Source organism: Oryctolagus cuniculus, chromosome 12 (genome assembly GCF_051225735.1).
Source record: "Oryctolagus cuniculus isolate XC-2025 breed Fujian yellow rabbit chromosome 12, ASM5122573v1, whole genome shotgun sequence".
NCBI lineage: Eukaryota > Metazoa > Chordata > Mammalia > Lagomorpha > Leporidae > Oryctolagus > Oryctolagus cuniculus.
This window is the reverse complement of record NC_142878.1, coordinates 23,609,886-23,628,175: the sequence shown is the minus strand read 5'-3', so window position 1 is coordinate 23,628,175 and position 18,290 is coordinate 23,609,886. Positions and strand designations below refer to the sequence as shown.

The following is an 18,290-nucleotide window of genomic DNA, read 5'->3' as shown; positions in this document are numbered from 1 at the left end:
CTAACTTTACTCCTACAGAAGAAGGATAAATGAAATCAGACATTTAGACCATTTTGAGAGTATGCTACAGAAACAGTATGGAAAAAAATTACGGTCAGTAGACCACACAAGCTCCAAATTCTAGCTAAAGTGTATTTTTAAAGATTAATTGAACAGGTTTGCAGTTGGAAGTGAATTTGTGGCTGTAGGGTAGGTCATCCAGTTTTCCACCTATTTCAAGACTTGCACAAGTACCTTCTTTGCATTTATAAAACCCTATCACACTTATACCATTATTTTAGATACCATTAAATGGTAATATATTGTAAACTAACCAGTGACAAGCCATTGATTATAAAATGCAGCCAGATTTCAGAGATACTATAATACATTTTAAGTAAGTGAATACAGATACACAAAACATGGGGCACAGTAAAAATCACAAATGTTACTTCATTTAACCTTTTCTTAAGTAAACTGCCAAAACTATGGTTAAATAGTTGATATATTCAATGTCTGATCAGCTTCTTTTCATATTCAAGTTTACTCAGTAGGGCTTTATAAAGGAAGTCCTAACTCTGGTTTTGTTAACCAAAGCTAAAATCAAATTAGCATTTTCCTCCTTGATGACACCATTTTATAGATGTTACCTTATCTAGGAAGTTTATAGGAGGGCTTACTCTTAAGACATTAACACCACAGAAAGTTGTTTACTGAATTACCAACCTTGTTGATGTTTTTATCTCAAATGGGTCAATATTAAGAAATGTAATAAAGTACTGAATCTTGCCTTTTACCAAGATTATTTTGCTTTGAGAGTCAGAGTGAACTCCCATATATTTGCTGATTCACTCCCCAAATGATTGCAATGGCCAGGGCTGCAGAGGGGCCAAAGCCTGGATCAAAGAACACAACCCAGGTCTCCCATGAAGGTGGTAGTGCCCAGTCATTTGGGCCATCTTCTACTACCTTCTAGGATATGTCAGCAGGAAGCTAGATCAGAAGCAGAATAGGTGGGACTCAAACCTGGCCCTGCCACCTGGGATGCTGGGATTACTAGGGGCAACTTAACCTGTAGCACCACAATGCCATCCCAAGGCTTTTTTTTAAACATGAGTTTAATTACCAGAATTTACTTATTGTCATGCTAATATTGTAGGACTTGGGAACAGACAGAACAGGTCAGGTCATGTGGATAGGCCAAGAGTAGATTAGTGCACCCTCTACTGGCCAAGGATTCCTTTGGTTTCAGGAAACTGACTGGAGGGAGAGCTAAAATCCAGTTGAGGTCTCAGATGAGAAAAAGGTGGTCTTTACTTTCCAAGTTAATCTAACAAGGAGGTTACAAAACTAAAATTTGAAGGCTTTAATAGCTGAATAGAATACTCAAAAAGCACAGATGGGATTCTCACAAAAGACCATCGTATGAACCAATTTAATGTGACATGGAATGCAAAAGATAAGAACCATTAATAAAGTATCAAATTCAAGAAATAATTAAAATAAATAAAACAGGATAATGAGAATAACAGTACCATTATAATCGCATTAAATGGAAAAAGATCCACCAGCAATTTAAGGATGTGACAAATGCAGTGCCATACATTTAAGTATTCCACTCAATTTTGTAATATTTTTCATAAAAGTAGTACTTGGAAGAGAGGCTTCAGATTACTCATGACAAGATAATCAGGTTAGAAATACTCCAAGCTTTGCTAAGTCACTGTACCTTAGATATCCCACTATATTATGAATTATCTTTAATAATTATATTTCACAGAGAAGAGATGGTACTTTGTCTATACAGAATCTTTACATTTAAATTTTTCTATTTTAAAAGGCTGACCAGGTTGTTTGTATTAGGATCAACAAATGTTAGATATACTATAGTTATAATTAATTTATCCAACTTCAGGTAATTAATATGTGGGAAATGATATAACTAAGATGTTTCTTTGAAACAAAAAAAATTATGACTCTAATAAGAAACATCCTTATTCAGTGTATGCTTTATATACATATAAATTTGTTTTTAATTGCAGTCTGAACTTTTTAAAGATTTGACAGGCAGAGAGAGGGAGAGATTTCTTCTATTCACTGCCTCACTCCCCAAATGGCCTCAACAGCAGGAGCTGGGCCAGGCCAAAGTCAGGAGTCAGGCTCTCCATCCTGCTCTCCCACATGTGTGGCAGGGGCCCAGGTACTTAAGACATCTTTCTAGGCACATCAGCGGGAAACTGGATTGGAAGTAGAGCATCCAGGACATTCAGATTAGTGCTCCAAATGGGATGCTGGCATCATGAGCAGTGGCTTAACCCAGTCAACAAGGCCGGCCAGCCCTGGTGTATGCTTTTTAAAAAAAGAGCAGTATAGATAGCAGACATTTAATACCTTACTACCTTATTGACTACCAAGAGAAACAAAGCCAAACTTTAGAAAAATACAATGCAAGAAAAGATTCAAGTTAAAAATATATTCCTTTGGTTAAAAATCATCCCCTTTATAATATTCATTTGTAAGCTAAACTCAGTATGCCCCACCAGCCCAAAGTAATCTTCTAAATGTCATTATACTTCTATTGGGATTTTTTTTCAGTCCAGTATTTATGGAGGTCACTGGGTTGGAGCAACAATATTTTCTCTCTGAAGAGTACAGCCTTGTAGTAGTATTCTTTTCTTAAGAGACTTTTTTACTTCAGAAATCTCCGACACATGTAGTTTTCTTCAGATACTGTATATCCAAACTTTTTATAGAAACCAACATTTTGTGGTAGACATTCAAGGGTAATCTTATAGCAGTTTAGTTTTTTGCTTAGCAAAGTAAGGGTTGATAATAACCTGAAATTTAAAAGGGGGGTGAGAGTGGGGAAAGAGCACTTATTAATAAAAAGATTTTATTAACATGGATAATGTTATAAAGCTTTTGTTTTTATTTTTATTACAAATAGTTTTTAGATCACATCTTTTACTGTTGTATTCATTTACATATTCATACTGAAAGTTGGTAAGCATTTAAATCACCAGAATGTTTTTATTTGGTTTCAGATATACTTAATACAGTAATCTGCAGCCCATTAACAGGATAGTTAGTACTCATGCTAAACCCTCTTCAAAAATAGGTTAATTCATGTTAATACTAAATACTATCGATCTTTTTAAAAATACTGCCAAGATTATTCTGCAAAAGATCTTTATTCTAAGTATTCAAACCACTTAGGAGTAAGTAGTCAATATTCCCATATGAAATGGTCACTTAATAGGTTCTCATTTTTAAAGTCATGTCAGTATTTATGAAAGTATGTATCACTAATTCAAGATAGGTCTAAATTAACATGTGAAATCAGCAAAAATGCATACATCTTTACAAATCCTTCAAATAGTGCAAAATTAATGGAAAAGTCACATCTTTTAATTCCATTTATTTATTTTCATTTTACTTGAAAGGCAGAGAAACACATTCTTTCCATCTGCTGCTTCACTCCCAAAATGCCTACAATAGCCACAGCCAAAGCCAGAAGCTGAGACTCCGTTTCCCATGCAGGTGGCAGGGACCCACAAATTTGAGCCATCACTGCTGCTTCCTAGGGTGCACATTAGCAGGAACAGAAAGTGGAGCAAGGACTCAAACCAGGTACCCTGAGAATAGGATTGTGGGCTTCCCCAGCAGTGTCTTAACCATTCTACTAAATGCCTGGCCTGCTGATCAGATTTTTGCACGAACTTTTTGAAGCCCCTTTGTACAGCACAAGCTGTTTGAGTATATATTTCTACACTTAATGAGAACAAGGTCACAGAATATTCTCTAATAGTTGAACATTTCCTTTGTCTGTTAATATGATAAATGGGGGGCTGGTGCTGTAGTGCAGTGGGTCAGGCTGCCGCCATCAGCTGCACGGGCAATCCATATGGGCACTGGTTCCAGTCCTGAGTGCTCCAGTTCTGATCCAGTTCACTGCCTGGGAAAGCAATGAACTTGGGCCCCTGCACCTATGTAGAAGACCTAGAAGATTCTGGCATCAGCTGGCCAAGCCCCAGCTGTTAACAGCCATTTGGGGAGCAGACAGCTCTTTGTCATTGTCTGGCCTTTCCTCTATGAAATTCTGACTAAATAAAATAAATAAATATTTAGGAAAAAAAGATTTAACAGGCAAATCACTTGACCCAAAAGTTATTTCCTAGTAGCATGAGAATGCTGTTAGAAGTTAAAAAACTAAAAGATGTTATGTTGATAAAGGAGTATACTTCTATAGTATATGATTATTGAGGTAAAAGTTGTACAATACTTTTCCACTAAATTCAATCTTAGCTATAGAGAATGGGTTTAGTTTTAACAAGTATCTTGGCAAGAGACTAAAAGTATTTACTAATCCTGCTTACTTACAATTTGCCGAGCTGCTTTCCTCTGCATTCATCACTAACGACAACATCTTCTACTCTTCCTCTCTGGAAATATTTAAAGTAATTAAAGGCCTAGGGCACCTATTTTTATTTTAGCTAACCCAACAAATAAACAGAATGTGTTGATAAAAAGAAGCATGTTTTGTAAACGTGGACTTCACAAAAAAAAAAATGCAAACAATAGTTTATTATCATCACACAGCAAATAGTATTATGAATCAATCTGTGGTCTCATCTTGTTTTGCCTGGTTCCCCAACCTCCAAACACCGTCATTCTAACCAAATCTCTGAATATACATTACCAAGAAGTCATCTTTTTGTGAACATAGTGCATCCATCATTCACTGCCCTCTTTACAGCAGTTTATTTTGGAGATCCAAATAAATTTCACACCAAAATTAATCCATAGAAGTGACTCACAGTGCTACAGGCATTAGAAGTATTACAAATAGAACAGAATATGGTATTCTGAACCTTTTGCCACTTGTAAACTGATAGAAATATCTAAAGTATTTCTGAAGAATTTAACTATACCAAAACTAACACCTTACAGAATAATTTTAATAAACACTTCATACTACTGATGTTTTCTTTTGTATAGCTCTCACTGGGAAAATCCCTATTACTAAGAGATTTCTAAGAAGCAATGGAAAATAAGGAGAAAACATGTTTGTCTAGCAGAAACTCAAGGTCAGTTTTCTGAGCAAAAAAAAAAAAAGACCTATTTTACTCATCAACATTAATTTGAGCACATACCTTAGCACAGGAATGGATGAATTTATGTTCTATTATCAGAGTTGCTGTAGCAACAATCTGTCCTAGAGTCACATCTTCTACAACTGTAACGTAATAATCCCCAGATTTCTTCATATGTTCAAAAGATTCTGTGGAAAATGGAAAACAAAGTGTTATATAGCAAGTAATCAGCTTTATAAGTTCTCAGAAACGTACTAGTATTGGTTGACTTAATTATTGACTATTTAATAATAGTATTAGTTGACTTAATTATTGAACATTTCAGGCTATTTTACTAGTAATTTACTCTCTATTTCTAAAGAACTGTATTAAAAGTGACCAAGTAGCTGGAATACAAGCAATCAGTGTCCATTAGATTGAACAGCACTTATAATGAAGATACACTGTAATTTATTGCTATTTTATGTCGCTAATGAATGAAAACTTCAGTATCTTCATTATGTAGTAACTTTACTTAGATTTCTTTAACCTTTATACTCAACCAATATTTAAATAGAACAAAATTGCAAATTTCAACGGGCTTACATGGCTCTATGCTATAATTCTTAGTCTTGGTTTTAAAATATTTTCACAAAAGTAGTTTTCAACTTTCTTTTTGTGATCTCTGGAGTTTTGTGATTATGTTACTTTCCCTCAGAAAGATTTCATTGTTTTTATCTTATATGAAAGTAACTTGCAGGAAGGTGAAAAATATGCTTCCATTTTTAAGTAATTTTTCTAGAGTTAACATAACAAAGACACACTATAGTCAACACTGATTTTTTTTTTTAAGTACTTATGTTGTTGAAATGACAGTTTTTTCTCTGATAATGCATGCAAGAAAGAATCTGGGAGTCAAAATTGGCCATAACAGTCTAAGTCATTGTACAGTCTTACTCTAGAAGAAATAAATTCATTGAAAGGAAACAGTGAAAATCAAAGAATGAAGTTCTTCCTTCTCAAGAAGGTCATCCAAAGAACAAAATAAAATCACCATCTGCAGAGAAATGAAGAATTACAGGAAACACAGAAAGGCAGTTAAGTACCAGGCAGAGTAACACTGGAGTGCTTTCCTTAGGAAGAACTGCCTGTGAAGGTGGGAAAGTCCTGGGTAATCTCTGGAGAGATGGTGGGGTTGGACTAATTTTGAAATTCCTGCTAACCTTCACATATAAAGTTAGAATATATGCTGGTATATTTTTGAATTGGTGATGAAACTTCTGTGAATAACCTAAACACATGACAGGAAATACTACAATCAAAAAATCTCTAAAGCTCCACCTAGGTCTTATGCTATAGTAATTACTTAAGATTAGGTATTTTGCAAAACAAAGTGATTGCTACTTCTAGAACAACTTGATCATATTAAATATTTAAATAACAAAATACCTAAGTTGTTATTTGAGTAACTTTGAGCTACTTGAATAGAAACACAAGTAGGCACCAAACAGGGTTCTCCACAAGACATCATTTCCCTCTCTTTCCTTTGGGGAAAGGTGCACCATACTTACTCATAAATTGTTCAGGGTTGATGGCTCCAGTCTCTGTCAGCTGACCCAGGACCTTAAAAAAGCCTAGTTTTGAAAAACAGATTTTAAGTCATGAGAAGAGCAAAAACAAGATACGATATTAAAAGAAGTAATTTTAAGCAGATAATAGGCAATTGTTTTTTGAAAGCCTTCCATAATGATTCATCTTTTAATTATTTTATAATTCTTTCTGTGCTCACTACATATAATAAAAACAGATCTCATGAGCTGTCTTACAGGCCTGAAGTTTCTGAAATAGTGCTGTACCTTCATATCCAGCATGCAGAGATCCAGCACAGAACTTTCTCAGTGTAATTGAAGTTCAATGCAATGACGACAAGTTTTCCCAAACATACAGTTCAGTTTTACTTAGAAGTGCAAAAGTCTTACTATGAGCGAATACGGTATCGGTAACCAAAGTATAAATAGTTTTTTAGTCTTATTTTTTGCATATTCAATGATCAAAGCAAAATTATCTTCTTCAGATTTCATACTAAAGAGAAAACTATAAAAAGTAAAAAGTAAAATCTTGACTTTTAATAACCAAAGTTTAAGGACATTATTTGGGAGAGTTTACATGTCTCAAATATATATAATATAGAAATATATGTATGTGTGTATATACACACACACCTACACACAAAACCCTTTTAACTTATCCAGGAAAACTGATACCTGCCCTCACTTCCCATCTGGCATCTTTTGGAAGGTTCTTCCTTATGTGTCATCATGCATGATAATTTCACCTATTTGAGAAATCTTTTGGCTTAATTAGGAAGTAGCAATGTTGTATTTAAGTTATTTCACAATATTTGGACTTAGCCATGACACCAAAACAGTGGAATTGGGTGGCCCTGATATTTTAAAAACAACAGTCCAAAAGTAAAGAATACTTTATAAAGGTAGCAGCATCATGCTTATGGAGAAAACAAGGCTAATTATAATCCTGATAACTAGGACTTGTAAACTAGGTGCCTTCATACCTCTGTTTAAGTCAGCAGTACAAAGAGGCCTCAAAACCAAACCTTCTCCAGGATGTGTTGGAGAAATGGCTGGAGAAAATGTAGCTGTATTCTGACTCCAGTCCACTTCTTTGAGAAGACTAGGGTCAAACATTGGTGTTTCATCAGGTTTCATCTTTCCAGTTAGATCTACAATAAAATTTCAAATGTTAAGACATTTCATACAAGGGAAACTATGGTCAGGTTATTTCTTTCTCTTTTTTTTTGACAGGCAGAGTGGACAGTGAGAGAGACAGAAAGGTCTTCCTTTTTGCCGTTGGTTCACCCTCCAATGGCCGCCACGGCCGGCGCACCGCGCTGATCCGAGGCCAGGAGCCAGGTGCTTCTCCTGGTCTCCCATGCGGGTGCAGGGCCCAAGCACCTGGGCCATCCTCCACTGCACTCCTGGGCCATAGCAGAGAGCTGGCCTGGAAGAGGGGCAACCGGGACAGAATCCGGCGCCCCGACAGGGACTAGAACCCGGTGTGCTGTCGCCGCTAGGTGGAGGATTAGCCTAGTGAGCCGCGGCGCCGGCCAGGTTATTTAATATAAATGCCATTGGAAGGATTTTTCCTGTGTTTTTAAGGTTTATTTATTTTATATGAAAGTCAGAGTTACAGAGAGGGAGAGTAAGAGGCAAAGAGAGGTCTTCCATTCGTTGGTTCACTCCCCAAACAGCTGCAACGGCCAGGGTTGGTGCAGACCAAAGCCAGGAGCTTCATCCAGGTTTCCCACATGGGTGCAGAGGCCCAAGCACTTGGGCCATCTTCTGCTGCTTTCCCAGGCCATTAGCAAGGGAACTGAATCCCATGTGGAGCTGCTGGGACTCGAACTGGTGCCCATATGGGATGCCAGCACCACAGGCAGCAGCTTAACCTGCTGCACCAAAACACTGGCCGCATTAACAGGTCTTTTAAAATACTTTAACCTATGAGTTGGTGCCACTCATGTACTAAACAGCTGACTCCTCAACAGTTCAAATGTTTTATATTGTATTCTTGGATTTTTTAATTGGACTAAGGAATCATTTATTAGTCTTGACAAAGACTTAGTTTTTATACAGTTTCTTTTTTTACCTGAACCATGAGGAGAAATAATTGATGAACTCGCTCAAATTACTCTGCATTCCCAGCAATATCTGACATTAGCTATGATAGATATAAATCAAGAGTCTCTAGATATTGTTTTTATAATACAAATTTCTCAGCTGCACGTAAGCAGTTTAAGAACAACCAGCATACAGGCCATCATAGCATAGGGGTTAAGCTGCTGCCTTCAATGCTGGCATCCCATATATGCACCGGTTTGTATCCTGGCTCCACCACTTCCAATCCAGCTCCCTGCTAATGGCTTGGGAAAAGCAGCAGAGGATGGCTCAAGTGCTTGGTCCAGCCATGGCTGTTACAGCCATTTGGGGAGTAAACCAGCGGATGGAAGATGTCTGTCTCTGTAACCCTACCTTTCAAATAAATAAATCTTAAGAAATAATAATTCAACTTGTTTTTAAAAAATAATAGCCAGTGTGGGGGCAAGCATTTGGTCCAAATTACGGTGCCACTTGAGGTACCCCATTGCATTTTGACACGCCTGGGTTCACGCCCAGGTCTCATATCTCATTCCAATTTAATGCTGGTGTGCACCCTGGGAGGCATGAGATAATGGCTCAAGTGCCTGGGGTCCTGCCTTCTACATGGGAGACCAGCATTGAGTTCTAGACTCCTGGCTTCAGCCTGGACTAGCCTTGACTGTTGTGGTATTTGGGCACTGAAACAGATGGAAGATCTGTTTCTCTTTCCTATCTCTCTGCTTTTCAAATAAAAAGAATAGTCAATGTCTTTTATGCTGTTACAAAATGTTCAATTATGGTATTCCTCTCCATCTTTAAAACTATCTAGTTATGTGATGTGATAAAGTGAGCTCCCAGCCGATGGTTTACTCCCCAAATGTCCACCCCTCCCCCAAGTCCTCACCCTACTGTCTGGAAATGAAACTATGAGCTCAATCCTGGTCTCTCACATGAGTGACAGGAACCCAGTTATTTGAGCTGTCTCCTCTGCCTCGCAGGGCCTGCAGTAGCAGGAAGCTGGAGTAAGGAGATGAAGCCAATGCTCAAACCCAGGTCTCTACTGTGCAATCTTCATGGCTAGGCCAAACACCTGCTTTCCCCTTCTGTCTGAATACTCAAAAATGGGTGTGTTCACTAGTGGTCTAATAAAGTGAGATGAACATATGACAGGAGGAATGAAAAACAGATTTTATGAAGCATAAAATGGGAGGGCAGCACTTCCGTGTGCTCAGAGCTGCTGGAAGAAATGGTGCTCCTAATAATTAGGAGACTAAAGAGACTCCAACTTTCATTTCTATCTACACCCACATAGAGAAACTTATAGTTTAGTGATAATTTTCCTAATGACTTAACTCCCAAATGTTCTCTAATTCATAAGCCACAATATGCTTTAAGGTAAACATTCTCAACTTTCCGGTGGACTCCATTTCTGCCCATGGGACTATACAGGGAATGCTGCAGTACTGTACAGGCTTAGGGGAGGCAGTGTGTTGCGATAACAGAAGTGGACGCTTGTTCTGCACATACTGTGTGCCAGCACTGTTCAGAGAAGGTGGCACATCCCTAATTCATTTACTTCAGAGAGCTACAGTGCAGGTGTGATTGTTATCTCCACTTTCCCTGAAGCACTGGAAACCTTAAGTAACTTGCCCAAGGTCACAGAATTAGCAAAGCCAGGATTTAAACCTAGGCCAGGAAAAAGCCTGAGCTTTGGAGTCTGGCTGTTTAAGTATCAGCTTGATGAAATGAGCTAAGGCAACGCAGCTCCTAGACTCCTGCTTCCTTATTGTGAAGAGGAGCTGAGATTACTGCAAGAGTGAACCGCGCCACTAGATGCCACAGGCACTGAGTGGGTGCCTGGCGCAATGCAAGCCCTCAACAAGAAACATTCTCATAGCAACATATTTAAAAGTTTATAAATTCTTAACTTTTTTTCACCCTTAAATTAATTCATGATCCAGGCACTGTGCTAGATGCAGGGACTACAAAAAGAATGAGACTATCTATTATGTTTAGGTTATACCAAAAGTTAGCTTTCTTAGAAAGTAAAGAATAAAAAAGTAGTTTATTATGTGGAGTACTGAGAGAATTTTTCCCCAAAAAGAAATCAGATCAAGTTACCGGACATGCATTATACTTTTTTTTATTTGTTTTGTTTTTTTTGTTTGTTTGTTTTTTTGACAGGCAGAGTGGACAGAGAGGTCTTCCTTTGCCGTAGGTTCACCCTCCAATGGCCGCCGTGGCCGGCACGCTGCGGCCGGCGCACCGTGCTGATCCAATGGCAGGAGCCAGGTACTTATCCTGGTCTCCCATGGGGTGCAGGGCCCAAGCACTTGGGCCATCCTCCACTGCACTCCCTGGCCACAGCAGAGAGCTGGCCTGGAAGAGGGGCAACCGGGACTAGAACCCGGTGTGCCGGTGCCACAAGGCGGAGGATTAGCCTAGTGAGCCGCGGCGCCAGCCTATACTTAGTTCTAAAAATAGTAAGGAAAGGCTATAAATTCTGATTAAAACAATCATTCACATCAAATTTAACAAATTTGAAATGGGTTTTTAATAGGCTGATTTCAGTGTGTGTCCCTGATAATTGGACCCCTGAGGCTTTTGTGCATAATTTCAAAGTGGAAGATGGGTAGCAACGTTACTTTTCATGTACTCAAGGTAAGTATCTGTCAAGAGGATAAAATGTACATTAAATACAGAAGCCAAAACCTATTAAAAACTTAAGTATATAACATAACTTTAGGGGTGAAGTTTCAAGAAAGCTTAAAATAGTATTTAGAGGAATACTAGCAAAATTTAAAGTTCAGTAGATTTTTTTTTTTCCTATGTAGTTGCTTAAGGTTACAGTAAGACACAGCCTGGAAAACAGACAAAACAGGGTTAGTCATTTTTATAAGAGAGGTGAGAGGCACACAGGAGCTAGGGCTATGAAGCCTTTAAGGTTTTTTAACTATAGTGAGTACTAATACTTTTCCTGTGCTTTCCATAATCAGATGGTCCTAGTCCATGAATGATCCTAAAAAATAAATAACGCTGGCTAATATTTATTGAGTATTTTACATCTGTTAACTCTTAAAACTACACTCAAAGTTGTACCATTATTATCCGGACTTCACAGCCAAGGACACAGGGGCAGTAACTTGTACCAGGTTACAGTACCAACAAGGAACAGAGTCAAAGTTCAAAACACAACAAGGTTAGCTTATCAGTGCTAGACCTGTGTACAGGTCCCTCACTTGGTTTAATCCGCTGCTGCCACTGTTTTGAAATTCTCATGAATTTCTTACCATAGAGACCTGCCTTGTGATTTTGCAGGAGTTACCCCACATTACACAGCCAGTCCTGCTGGGCCGTGCGACCTCAGAGTCTGCGTTCCTGACTACCACACACTGGAGATGCACTCCTGTAGATGAATGCCTTGCTGTGTCGTGCCAGGGTTCCACATTTCACCAAAAGCCACATTTGCAACTTGTATTTGGAAAGTGGGAATTCCAGACTAGTCAAAATACATTAAACAAAACATTATGGATAAAAATAAAGATCCATTGATAAGGTAGTGGAGAATTAATATAAGCAATGTTTTTATGAGCTATTTTACAAAACAGCCATACTTAAGGCTGACTTTGTCACTGCGTCCTCAAACAGTAAAATCCAGCTGGTACCTGAATAATATGTCAGGCAGAGGAAAACAGGATGTGATTTGATGCCAGTTTCCAAGGGATTTTAGAAAAGAACCAAACAGGTGGCTCACAGAAGAGATATTTTAGCCTCTAAGGTGCATCCTGGTCCTGCAAAAGTAGGAAACTTAAAAAAATTAGCATAGTTTAGAGCAGCATCTTGTTATCATTATGTTCTTATTTAAAAGTTTTTAGAGTAACTTCAAAAAGTAAAACTCAGCCCTTCTTAAATATTCAAGAGCCTTTTCAGTTTAACTGAAATTGGCGTGCACTTTACAAGACCCATAAATGCCTAACCCTAAGCCAATAAAAGCCTAGTGAATGACTGATTAATGATTTGACTTACCTGGAAGTCAACATTTCAGAAAACCCAGAAGAAATAAGAATCCCAAACTGGCCCAAGTAATCTCTGATAAAGGTTTTCACTCAACTGAGTTATTTTTTTAAATACAGTTCCAGCAATTTGGTTTCCAGGAATCTCTATCAGATTGAAATACAAATGGAGAGAATCTTTGCTAGAAAAAAATACCTACTGGAAGCAACAAGTAATATACTTGGAGAGTTTTGAAAGCCCATATACAAAATCACAAGACACAGTCTAAAGTCAAGTTTAAATTGCCGTATTGTTTATAGCTCAATAGGTCCTGGGACACCTTAGAGCAACACATGGTGATGGAGGGTGAAAGGGACTCAGTCGGATGGGTACCTTGTGGCTGGTCTATATACATTTTGTAACAACTTGACCACATTCTGAACCTAAACATTTTGTTCCACTGATTTTAACACGCCTTGCCACATTTACTAAATAGTGCAACTGCACGAATTTTGAGGTATTTTTTCACGGCTTATTTAATCCCTACAACCCAAGCATTCACTGTTCCCAGTCCCCCCACGAGGAAGTTGGTAACACATTTCCTGTGTTACCTCCAGGCAAGGTAACAGGAAATGAATGGATTAGGACCAGAATCCCCGTTTTCCTCTACGACACCGGTGCTGACAGATGCCTAACCAATGTTTGCATCATCAAACAGTTTTCACCTGATAGGTAGCTCCGTCTCCCCTACAAGCGAGCCCTGCCTAAATGAATCTCAATAATTCCTTGAGATCCATTGTAGGATTCGCTCATGAGCGACTACCCTGACGAACCGATTCCCGTAACGGCCCATTCAATTTCTTTATTCCGCTTACATAAACATCAGCTGCTGTAACAGAAATCACGAGTGGGTGCTTCTAGGGGCAGAAGCCCCAGGGAGTGACAAAGGCTGTCCCTCTGTCCGCAGTGCCAGAGGTGATCCTCAGAGCGGACGCATGAGGGGTCCCCAGGGGCTCCCGACCACCGAGGGCGCGCCCCGGGAAGAATGGGCAAGGCGGCCCGAGACGTTCGCGCCCATCCGGAGCCGAGCCGCCGCCTCCAACCCGGCTCAAGCCTGGGCGCGAAGACAGACCCCAGCCCCTGCCCCTGCCCCTGCCCCTGCCCTGCCAGGACCCCGCATCACCCTTAACCTCTGCCCCCGCGCGCGCCCGTTTAACTTCCTCGGAGCCGCGCTCCCCGCGCCCATGTGCACCCAGGTGGCGAAGATGAGCGCCCAGCTGCGCCGACAGAACTCGGCGGGGGCCTAGCCGGCCTCGCTCGGGGGAGCGGGCACCTGTTTGATGACCCGGAGCGCCAGGCCCACTCACTGGACGCCGGCCCCAGCCCCTCCTCACCCGTGGAGGCCCCGGAGTCTGCGATCCTCTCCAGGCGCAGCGGAGTCTCACCCGCCGGAGTACACCGTACCGGATCCGGATCCGGCTTCAGAGCCAGCCCCACCTCCTCGCCCTCCACAGCCAGCGCCACGGCCGGCACCCGCGGCCTAAACGTGGCAGCGCCAACGCCTCCACCCCGCCCCTGCCTCCTCACGCAGCGCCGCGCGCAGGCGGCCGCAGGCGGAGGCCGAGGCCCCGCCCGCCAGGGCGCGCGCGGGGCGGGGCTTGGGCGGCCGGGGGCGGGGCCTGGCCTGGCGTCCGCGCCCGGGGCGGGGCCGCGGGTCCCAGAAGCCTCCGCTCGCGGGGCGTCTCTTGCTCGCTCCCGACAGCTGCGATGACCAGGCCGCTGCGAGCTGGCCCTGCAGCGCGTAAGCGGTGACCGGTGCGGGCCCCTTCCCTCACGGTGCTGTCCGTTGCGTAGGACTTGGCCTCCTGCCGGCCGCCCGGAGCTCCTCTTCGCCGGGTGTCCGAGTCCCGGTGTCTGCGGTCGGGGACTCAGAGTTGGGGCCGCTGCGTTCCGCTCCTCGGGTCCCGTTTGGACGTACCCGGGGTTCGGGCGCTGATTGTCCCGGGAGGCGTTGGTCAGTGTCCTGAGCGTTTTGGAGCTGAGTCGTGGAGGGGCGCCCCAGGGGGCTGCAGAGGGAGGCCTGAGGGCTGCTATGCACCCGCCGCGCCCGGACAGCGTCCCTGGCCTGGCCTCGAGGTCAGTAGTGCTGAGGTTGAGAGATGGTGCTCAGATGTGACTTTCCTCCGAGCCCCGCTACCCGGGTGGCGTTTGTGCCCATTGTACAGATAGGAAACAGAGGTTCAGAGTTGGTGAGTAGTTTACAAAATCAAATGGCCAGCAGCCTGGTACCGTAATGTTAACGTTTATTGACATCGCCAGGTATTGCATTCGTAATTTTTATTTTATTTGAAAGAGACAGACCTACCTCCGTTGGTTTGTGCCCCCAAACTGCCGGCAAGTGCTAGGCCGATGCCAGGAGCCAGGAACTCCATCCGGGTCTCTCTGGCAGAAACCCAAGTGCTTGGGCCTGCTGCTGCCCTCCCAGCCACGTTAGCAGGGAGCTGCATAGGAATCCTGGAGGCTCGCTTATGGAATGCAGTGACCCAAGCGACAGCTTCATTAGCAGTGCGGTGCCTGCCCCTGCTTAGGGATTCTTGTAAGAAGTGCTGCCACACCAGTATTTTTCGTGGCACAGATAATGCTGTTTTTAATGGAAAATCATAAATTTCAGTGGTTGAGTTGAGAAATGATTCAGGAACATTAGAGAAGTTAATTCTTCAACCAGTTGATTTCATCCATCCTGTCCTCTTAGGTTTACACAGAGTTAAGATACAACAGTCCCTCTCTTAAGTATAAAAGAGCTCTTTTGTGTGTTTGTTTTTTTATTTATTTGAAAGGCAGAGTTACACAGAGGCAGAGAGAGAGAGGTCTTCCATCCACTGGTTCACTCCCCAAATGGCCACAGTGGCCGGAGCTGGGCCGATCCGAAGACAGGAGCCTGGAGCTTCCTCCTGTCTCCCACATGGGTTCAGGGGCCAAGGACTTGGGTCATCTTCCACTGCTTTCCCAGGCACATTAGCAGGGAGCTGGATCAGAAGCGGAGCAGCCAGAACTCATACCGGTTCCCATACAGGATGCTGGCACTGCAAGCAGCAGCTTTACCCACTACACCATTGCGCTGCCCCGAAAAGAACTCTTCTACTAAGTATTAAATGTCCAAGTGACTAGAAAGTATATAATCTGGTTTTTAAGTTGGCCGTACTATTTCTCACTTAGTGACATAGAAACAGATGGTGTGCTGTACAACAGCTGAGTCTAAGATTTGATGCAATATGGTATATACCTTAGGTTGAAGTGTTAATTCTCTAAACACGGTCATAAATTATTTCATTTTGATCTCATACAACTGCTGGGATATCGGTAGGAATTATTGTTTTCTAAGGCAAATGAAACTCAGATAATTTTCCTTTTCTTATGGCTGAGGTGGTGCTTTGAGTCAGGTGACAGGTATGCTACCTAGCTGCCTAGGATCTGGGTGAACTAATATTTTAGCAAGTTGATTTCCTTTTGTCAAGAGTTGTAAAATATTGAATTGCTGGACCGAGGAGTCAGATCCCATGCAGCCAGAAAACTACTCAAATACTGAATTACACCATAATATTTTTATTAATGTGATTAGATTTATAGAACATGTACAGTGCACATCTGGTTAAGCTATTTTTACCTATAAGTAATTGTCTTCTTAATGTTTTCTTTTAAAGAGATATAGTAAGTATTGAAAATCCAAAAACATCCCCCTGGGGCAGGAGTTGTGACTCAACAGGTTAAGCCACCACTTGGGGCTCTGGCATCTCATAATCAGTGATCCCACATTTCCGATTCAGCTTCCTGCTAATGCACCTGAGAGGCAGTGGATGATGGCACAGGCACTTGGGCCCCTGCCACCAGGATGAAGTTCTTGGCTCCTGTCCTAGGCCTGCCGTAGTCATGGCCGTTGCTGGCATTTGGGGGATTGAACCAGCACATGGAAGATATCCTCCTTTTTGTATCTCTCCCTCTTTGTCTGTCACTCTGCCTTTCAAATAAATAAATCTTTAAAAAGAAAAAAAGGAAAACATTCCCAGAACAGCAATATTTATTCTGCTGTAGACATGACCATGTAACTACCTCCTTGTCAAAAAAAAAAAAAAAAAAAAAAAGGAATATTTTCCCCCTAGGAAATGATTCCAATTTTATTGTGAAATATAGTAGAGTTCACTTACTTGCTGGGATTTATCTAGAAAATCAAGTATGCCTATATAGAGTAGAATATCATTTTTAAAAATTCGTGGGGCAGGCATTGGGCTCAATGGTTAAGCTGCCCTTGGGATTGCCTGCATCCCACAATGGAGTGCCTGACTTCGAGTCCCACCTCCGCTTCCAATTCCAGCTTCCTGCTAATGTGTACCTGGGGAGGTCGCAGGTGGTGTGGTTCAGGTACTTAGTTCCTGCCAACCACATGGCAGACCTGGATTGTGTTCCTGGTTGCTTCTTTAGCCTAACCCAGCTGTTGGGGGTATCTGGGGTGTGAATCAGTAGATTCTGTCTTTGTCTGTGTGTGTGTGTGTGTGTATGTATTTGCCTTTAAAACAAATAAAATTTTTTTTAAATAGTGAAATCCTTGATCGCAACAAGTTCCAGTGATCACTCATCTTCTGTCTCTGAATTCATAGCTTTTAAGTGTCTGAAAGATAATTTAATTATCTATTTGCTTGTTTATTACTTACGGCAAAGGTGATACATGATTGTTTAAAAACTTTGAAGCCTTTCCAAAGTACGCAACAAAGAGTGGTCTGTCCCCATAATCCTGCACTCCTGAGTAAGCACGGTGAGCTGCTTGGTAGCCTGGCTTTGCTTCCCAGCCTTCCCCTGTAGCTGGCAGTCTTAGACAAATAATTTGTCCTCACAGTGCCTCCGCTTCCTCTTCTCAGTGTGATAGTGCTGGTTTGCAGGGCTGTGTAAGGGTTTAATTAAACAGGTAACATGTGCTGTATATTCTCTGGCACATACTTAAAAATGATCATCTGTGTAGATGTGTGTAGTCAGCATAAGCTAGATCATGTTTGATAACCGACAACTCCCCAGATTTTCCTGGCTTAATAAAACGGAAGTTTATCCCTTGCTAGCAGATGGGCCGGGCAGCTTTTTCACAGCCTCACCCTGGGATCCAGGATAATGGAGGGTACACCCTGTTATAGTTAAACTCTCAAATAGATGACATCTTTAGTAACCACAGCAATGAGAAAAGGCTAGGAAATCACACATGGACTTCTTACTGCTTCATCTCGTAACTGACATACTCACTTCACAGTTTATTGGTCCTAATTTGTAGCCACGTCCCTGCCCAACTCTAAGTAAACAGAAATATGGAGGGCACACTATTAGGTGAGTGCAGTCCCCTCTCTCCCAGTCCACTTTCCCCTGGCATGGTATGGTACTCTCTGCACTGTGCTGTAATTCTGTTTTTCTAACTTCGTGTTTCCTGGCCACCTCCTCATGCCAGTTGACTCATATCAATTGACTATTCAGCCTTTCTCTGTGTCAGGCATTGTTCGAGGTACTGGGATAATCCTTGCTTTTATGTATTTTATCAGATTATGAGCAGATCAGA

At 41.6% G+C, this 18,290-nt stretch overlaps 2 protein-coding genes and 1 long non-coding RNA gene across 12 annotated transcripts in view; 2 read left to right on the top strand and 1 right to left on the bottom strand.

The window, feature by feature from the left end:
• STYX (serine/threonine/tyrosine interacting protein) overlaps window positions 1–12,278 on the top strand; it is a 38,836-nt gene extending 26,558 nt beyond the window's left edge. For both annotated transcript variants that reach the window (XM_089309696.1, XM_051822863.3), the window contains one exon: window positions 12,026–12,278. In XM_089309696.1, coding sequence (XP_089165822.1) covers window positions 12,026–12,123 — 98 coding nt within the window. In that variant the 3' untranslated portion in view covers window positions 12,124–12,278. The remainder of the gene's footprint in view (window positions 1–12,025) is intronic.
• On the bottom strand, window positions 1,401–14,338 carry GNPNAT1 (glucosamine-phosphate N-acetyltransferase 1). 2 transcript variants are annotated; one of them, XM_070053655.2, is made up of 7 exons: window positions 14,095–14,338; window positions 12,373–12,498; window positions 7,624–7,791; window positions 6,623–6,685; window positions 5,133–5,260; window positions 4,360–4,421; window positions 1,401–2,816 (listed from the first exon to the last, which is right to left on the bottom strand). In XM_070053655.2, exons 3-7 carry the CDS (start codon window positions 7,775–7,777, stop codon window positions 2,669–2,671), a joined length of 555 nt encoding a protein of 184 aa, XP_069909756.1. In that variant the 5' UTR covers window positions 7,778–7,791; window positions 12,373–12,498; window positions 14,095–14,338; the 3' UTR covers window positions 1,401–2,668. The 2 variants fall into 2 exon arrangements, with proteins under 2 accessions (XP_069909756.1, XP_069909761.1); XM_070053660.2 differs by lacking the exon at window positions 12,373–12,498.
• Window positions 14,339–14,395: 57 nt separating this feature from the next.
• Window positions 14,396–18,290, top strand: part of LOC108178313 (uncharacterized) — a 28,307-nt gene continuing 24,412 nt past the window's right edge. For all 8 annotated transcript variants that reach the window (XR_016217820.1, XR_016217819.1, XR_016217816.1 and 5 more), the window contains exon 1: window positions 14,396–14,836. This is a non-coding gene — a long non-coding RNA (uncharacterized LOC108178313). The remainder of the gene's footprint in view (window positions 14,837–18,290) is intronic.